Here is a 7221-nt window from a genome sequence, read left to right as displayed (position 1 = left end):
AAATTGTGCAAGCTTGCTGTGGCCCAAATCCTCTTCTCACTTTATGTGCACGTTGGGAATAACGAGAAGCTGCCAATCTTTTCACTCTCCCAGTAAGCAGCCTAGCACTGGTGAGGCTGCTTCAAAGAGTGCCTCTACCTCAACTGTGAGCCAGAATTTAGCTCAGCCCCCTAAATTTTTCGCAGTTCTGCCAACCAGGTAGAAAAAGCTTGAATTAAGTTTTCAAACATTCAGTGAGAATACCAATTGGGATCAGGAGCAAAATCCATGTGCCTTCAATCTTAGTCACCTAGTCAACGCCACTACTCTTCAAAAAGAAGCTGTTCTATACATGTTTAAGTAATGCTGACAATAGATGAGGCAGGGAACAGGTAAGTGTGAGCTGATCGAGAACATCTCTTCATCTCGTTTCTGATTTCCATAAGTGTCACAAAGCTGCACTTCGAAATCTCAGAGGCAAGCAATGACACAGTTGGGAGGAGGTGAACAGTGCCACAAGCCACAGAAACAGTGAGGTGCAACATTTTACAGTATCTAGAAGCACAAGAGATAAAACAGCTGTTAAATAACAGGCAGTCTCCGCCAGGAAGAAACCCACAGAATACCTCCTGCATGGAAAATGTAAAGAGATGCCTGAAAGCGTACTTGAAACATGACTGAAAGCTACTCTTGTACTCAGATTGACCAAAGAATTTTAGTAAAATCCCAACTTTTTCCTCTCAGTGAGGGAGATCTCAGCTGACATCCACAAACTCAAAATCACCCATGAAGACTGCCATGACTACGCTGATAAAAATCCGTGGAAAGTGCTTCCACTGTAAAACCCTAGAGTCACTTCTCGCACATCATGTATCAAAACACTCCCCTAAGCTTTCTAATTGGGACAGCCATCTCAGGCAACACAAGGGAGATGAAAACAGTTCCTCACAGTGTGCAGCCCGACCAGCCTGGCCCTTGACAAGCTTGCAGAGTCGTAATGGAAGGGAACGCTCCTTTATTTCCTCCTTCAGTGAATATCCTCAGCCACAGGGTAGACTACAAAGTGTTAAACCTAATATCAGATCTACCCAGAACTGTATCCAAAACTGCTATATAAAAAATACTGTCCAACCATTTCATCCATCAAATAACTATCTTGCAAATATATCCACCTGTTTTAACACCAAAGTAAACACACTTAAAACGTTTTAAAGTATAAGAAGAGGAGGTTTATTTACCCACTTCCCCTGAGAAGAGACCTCTTCACCAGAAATCTAACTAAAACTGTTATTGTACTCTTCCAAGCATTCCTTTTCTTCAAAAACAAAGCTGCTGTACATAAATGACAACTTGTCAAGTACGTAGCAGCACAATGTATTTTAGCAGCTCACGGGTTTTCCCATACGTTCAAATTTTCCACCTCACAGCATTATATTTAATTACATAACAATGAACTTCTGCCCTTATGTAACTTATTGGCCTGAAGTTGCTGCAGTTATCTGCTGGGAATAATGAAATTTTACAGATGTTTTTTAAAAGACAGAATGGGTCACATAACAGTATTAGACCTTAGGAATAAAAGGTCTTGAATTTTGCCACATCAGTATCAAAAAGAAAAAAAAAGAAGGGGAATCTTTTGAGGAAAGCTGTGCTCACTGATGCAGCACAAAGCACTGGGAACAGTAATCTCATGTATTGTACAGACAAACAATTCTGCATCATTTTCATTATTCTTCAAGTTTTGCAACTACAGTATCTTAAACAAGAACAGAGATTGTTTTAATGAAGCCTCTACAGTCAAGTTTCAGATTTAACTTTAAAAAAAAAACCAAACAACTCTGCACAGAAAAGAGAAAATGGAAAAAAGCCTCTTAGGTTTTCAACATAAATTAAAAGCAAAAAGCACCTTGTCTGACCTTTCATATTATTGAAATACTGCCAGACAGACATAAATACCTTACATTTCAGTCACGTTTACCTATTATATCCATTAGGGGAAAACCAAAAACTTACAGAAACAGAATCTAACAAGTTAATTCATTTTTCAGATCCAGTCAAAAAAATGCGCTCTCTCATATAGATTAATCATGTCACAGTCAGCACAGACCAGAAGAGCAAAGCCTGTAATCGATACAGTAACATTTCCAGCAATACAAATGACCCATTAAGTTGAAACAGTGCTGACCTCTAACCACTTAGCAACCATATCTCAAAGAGGCTTGATTTGACTTTGTGCTGCCTTCCAACTGAAAAAAAGATTTGGTGCTTTTAATTTGTGAATCCTAAGAGTTGCTTTCATACTTTCTGCTTAATGTAATAAAATCAGTGAAAATTATTCTACTCTCCAATTAGTGGTAAAATCCTGAAATCTTCTCAGTAAACAAAAATTTGTTCTACACCACTAATGGCGTTTATGCAGAAAAATAACATTATCATCCTGATGCTTACCCAATCATCGCGTTTTCTTTAATCTGGCCCTCTGTGCCATTTACCATTGGCTCCTGATTTCTGTTTTCCTTCTCTGAAGCATCATTTGAGAGGCCCAGTAAAGCTCGTACTCGTTTTGACTTCACATCCAATATCGTGTCGGTGTAGCCCACTTCTTGTAGATACCTGTGGGAACAGAACTCATGCTAATCTTCCAGGCACACCTCACTTAGTCAAAACAGTAAATGAAAACTTCTCCCTAAACTCATCTTCAAGCCCTTAGCTTAGCAAAGTGTGGTGCTGTGCTAATGAAACATGCTTATAAATCATCCTGTACCAGCTGCAGAGGGATCGTCTCTTGCAGTACCAGCCTCTACAGTCACTGAGAAAAAAATTCAAAGAGCCTAGCAGTCAGAGGTTACAATACGTTATTCATTCATTTACTAAAATGGATGGAAGAGCACTTTCAATTAAAATATTTACAACTGCATTATAAAAATCACCACAGTTGCATGTACAACGTGGCCATTTTATTCTTTAACACATGGAAACTACACATGAAGCCTCACAAGAAGTGTCAGATACGTACACTCCTTATGTAAGCATTATTAGAAGCTTAGAAAACAGAATAAAAACAAATTCTGTAGCTGTAGCTGTTAGTAAGAGCTGCTATTTATAACACACTAGGTTTGATAAAAATCCTTGCCTTGTCTTTTTCTTATTCTGCAATGGATCTGCAAAATATTAATTTGTCTTGAGTAAAAGGGCAGGGCAGCAAGAACCTTGGACTAGCTTGTATGAAAACCTTAAGGTCTAAAGTTGGCTCTTTCATCAATATGCCATATTGCCTTAAGAGTGGTGGGGAGATGGAAAATAATGATTAAAAAAGTAAAAACTGGTCTCTGCCCTTTTCTCTAGAATGTGGAGTTAACAGCACTGTCTTCTCAGGAGCACTGGACTGCTAAATGGCCAATATTCTAGAGCACTCTAAATAGGGAAAAGGCTATTTTACAGTAACAGCTGCTACAAATCAAGGACATGCACTTTTCCTGCAAGAACATTCTCCTCCAATTATTTAACAATATCCTCTACATAACCACATTAGGAGAGAAATACTGACGGTTGGTTATCAAAAAATCAAACAAGTCACCTATGCAAAACAGAGTCTAGCAGTAATACACACTCTGTATACAGCACCTTGTCACTTATTTATGAATGACACTAAAGAGGAATGACTTGTCTTCAAAATCACAGATCCAAGTCAAAACCACTTTATTTATATTTAACATACATGCAAAGATTTGAGCTCTTCAAGAACAAAAGCATGTACAAGCCACCCATTAGACAAATTTAACTTTTGTAAAATTCCTTGGAAAAAGGTCCTTTAATATAACCTCCAGACTGTTCTTACTGTCTCCTTCTCCTCTCATTTAATTCTACATAAAACATTAAAAAAACAGAAACCAAAAATTTTGCTAGGTGATTAGATGATCTTAGGATCAGACTATCAGCACAGAGGATGAGGCAAATGCATGAAAAAACAGATAAAGAGCTCTCAGTAGAGTGCCCCCAAGAAATCTCTTCCATTTAAACCAATGGCTGTAACCAATGCAAAAACCACAAGAAATTGTCATCAAATATCTTGGAAATTAATTAACTCATTATGACCACAATTCAAAAACTGATTTAGATTAACACATTAGCTTTATGGACATTAACTGGGAATTTGAAAACTTGTAGTCTAACCTTCTGGATATTAGTCTTTTTTGCACCCAGAGCAGGACAAAATAAGTTATCCCTCTCCAACACCAGTTTGTTTTGGTTATTTTACCTAGCTCTTAAGAGAATTACTTGTGTGTGCTGCTTTTTAATTGCAACAAGAATTGTGAAGTGTCATGACCCACTGTTTTCCCAAGCAGACTGTTTTATTATACTCAGTGGAAGAAAAGTAAAGGAGAATAGGTGTTTGTGATTTGATAAGTCCTGAAATTCTGAAAAATTAAATATTTTCAAAAACTTAAGAGAAATAGGGCAGAAGCTGAACGAAATTCTTCACACACACGAAATTTTCTTGAAATAAAACCTAACAGAAAAAATAAACTACCACCACCATCACATTTTATTACCAGATTCCTTCCCTTGCATTTTTTATTCAAGCCCTTTTTCCAACACTTACTGTCTTAGCAGCTGTCGTCCTTGTTTCCATATTAGTTGACTGTTCTGTGGTGGCTGAACCTCTGTCTCATTCCCTTCATCTGGAAAAGATTATTTAATTACAAACATTTTTTTCCTTGTCCTACTTTTTAAAAAGGTGACCATCCACTTGAAAAGACAAATGTGATTAATTTTAAAATTACTATGAATGGTTTAATACCAAAGTAAAACATTCAAAATTCTAACAATCAATCAAAAGAGAAAAAATGCATATAGCCCATAACTGCAGCACTATGTACACATAAAGACTGTAACATACATCATATGTATGAGAGTAAGTTCCACTAGTCATCTGTGCCTTGCCTTCTTGTCTCACATTCAAAAGCCCTATCTTGCTCCTTTTTCTTCAGGGGAACATAATCACATAAACCATCTGCAGTTCCATTTTTGCATTAACCTTCCAATATAATTGCTACTCCTAATTTAAGTTTGCATACAAACATGTTCAACTGCTAACGGCATCAAATGCAAAAATGCAACTGCAGCGTGATATCTATTTACAACTTGCTGTCCAACCAACTCCCTTAATATTGACCGTACAACATTAAAACAACAGACCTATTCACATCAACTTGAAATTAATCCATATTTGTATTAGCTTTGTGGAACCAAAGCAAACAAACAAAAAAGGCACAAAAGACTCACAACAGGAGTTGTTTTTTTATTTTTTAACCCAAACAGCCTCTGAAAAATTTTCACATTTTCCAGAACCATAAATCTGTATCCAAAGAGTACAACTCTGGGAAAATCCACAAAAAAAATTATGTGGCTGCTCTGGTAAGAAAACTATCTGGATGCTGGCAACCAAGAGCTACACCTTTATTCCATACATGGCTTCATACTACATGATGATGATTTTTTTTCCCCCCCCTCCAGGAGATACATAAGCATATGCTTCCCAAGATAAAAGATCTTGGGTTTGTTATATACAAAAGCCTCTACAAGACTTAAAACTCTTGTGGTCCAAACAATAAAGAATGAACAACCTTTTTATGTAAACAAAAATTAAGAACCAGAAAAACCTGTAGTATAATCCTAGGAGTAACCCGATATGTGATGTTTCCTTATGGGAAGTCATTTACCTTTAAACAAGGTAAACGCCAACCCAAAGCAGCTCTCAAATCGGAACTCGCAGGCAAGGAGAGCCATATGAATGTTACCCATCTCAAATTCACAAGTCCATTTCATAGCAACTGCGCAAAATAATCAATTGCATAATGATTTTCTGACAACAACTGAACACAGCTGGACCCAGTATGCAACTACCATAGCACTCTCTATAAGAATCAAAAGATGACTGAGATAAATCTGCCTGAACATTCTTTTTGAAAGCAAAATATCTTCTTATGAAGGCACTGTTAAGCAGTAACATGAAATAAAATTTCTTAAAAATTCATTATATCTTGGACAAGAAAAGCCTGGTGTAAAGTTTCATCAGTCGGTGTGGGGTTGGATTTTTTGTTTCTTTGTGTTTTTTTAATAACCTTCTGAATACAATGAGATAAGAATTAACAACAGTAAACCAGACCATCCCTTCTTCAAACCGAGTGACAGAGCTGTGGTCTGCAGACTTTCTATATTCTTCCTTTATGTACAGGTGCTTCTAGTTTCATCACTGCAGTAGGAGTATCAGGGGATTAAGGTACAAAAATCATCACCTAATACTTCTCCTTTCAAGGGCTTGACCTCTAACCAGATCTCTGTACCCCTGTTTTTTTATCTGAGGAAAGGATAGGGAAATAGAGAGGGATGAAAAGAAGTAACTTAAGTTCTTTATTCCTCAAGTTCAGAGCTTAAAACTATTTGTGCCAAGTAGGAGATGCAACCTCTAGAAAAATAAATCAGCTTTCCAAAGACTAAGGTAAAAAAGTGTCTTCTCACAGCACAGCAATGAAGTTAGTTGTATGCATTTCCAATAGTCATCAGAATTTGTTAAATAAATTCCCCACTCTCAAACTGTCACTTATGTCTAATATGCACTTGCATTATTTTTCTCCTGGAATACCACTGAAGTGATTGAACAAAAAATTAGGTACGATACATTTCATGTCCTTTGCCATTAACCTTTTATTCAGAAGAATTATTAAAAGATAAAAGCATTCTATAGCTATATATCTAGTATCTCCCTCATTACTAAGGAAAAATTATTCCAGGAGCAGTTCGTTGGTTTAGATTTTAAAAAATATAAACTCATGTGATTTATTAATAGACTCTTTCAGAGCACTAGCATATATTTGTAATTTTACAAGAGGAAAATACAGTCTTTATTAATTATCTCTATTCCCACTGCTTCCATTAAGTGGCTTCTTTTATCAACACTATCATTTCAGCATTTGCACAAATCACAGTTAAGCTTTTATCCTAGAAACAAACACATTCTTAATAAATTCTTACCAGAATCATAGTTTGGTGGCTTCATATCTCCCTGATTCAGTTCTGTGCCATATTTTAATTTGTGATATTTAGCCCTGAAAGGGAAAAAAAATAAAAAAGAAAAAAGGGAACTATTAGCACATTTAAAGGGTACCTCTGAACACATGAATGTCACCTGTCTTTCCTTGAAAAGCAGCTCCTTTCTTCTGGGCTAGGAACAAAACAAAT

General features: G+C 36.5%; 1 protein-coding gene across 1 annotated transcript in view; it reads right to left on the bottom strand.

The window, feature by feature from the left end:
* Positions 1 to 7221, bottom strand: part of LOC104541269 (striatin-like) — a gene marked incomplete at its 3' end in the record, with an annotated part of 39669 nt that overhangs the window by 25019 nt on the left and 7429 nt on the right. The window contains exons 2-4 of the mRNA XM_010185278.1: positions 7015 to 7088; positions 4583 to 4661; positions 2428 to 2592 (exon numbers count right to left, since the gene is read on the bottom strand). Coding sequence (XP_010183580.1) covers positions 2428 to 2592; positions 4583 to 4661; positions 7015 to 7088 — 318 coding nt within the window. The remainder of the gene's footprint in view (positions 1 to 2427; positions 2593 to 4582; positions 4662 to 7014; positions 7089 to 7221) is intronic.

This window comes from Mesitornis unicolor, unplaced genomic scaffold (genome assembly GCF_000695765.1).
Source record: "Mesitornis unicolor isolate BGI_N332 unplaced genomic scaffold, ASM69576v1 scaffold40645, whole genome shotgun sequence".
NCBI lineage: Eukaryota > Metazoa > Chordata > Aves > Mesitornithiformes > Mesitornithidae > Mesitornis > Mesitornis unicolor.
This window is presented reverse-complemented; position numbering and strand designations above follow the sequence as displayed.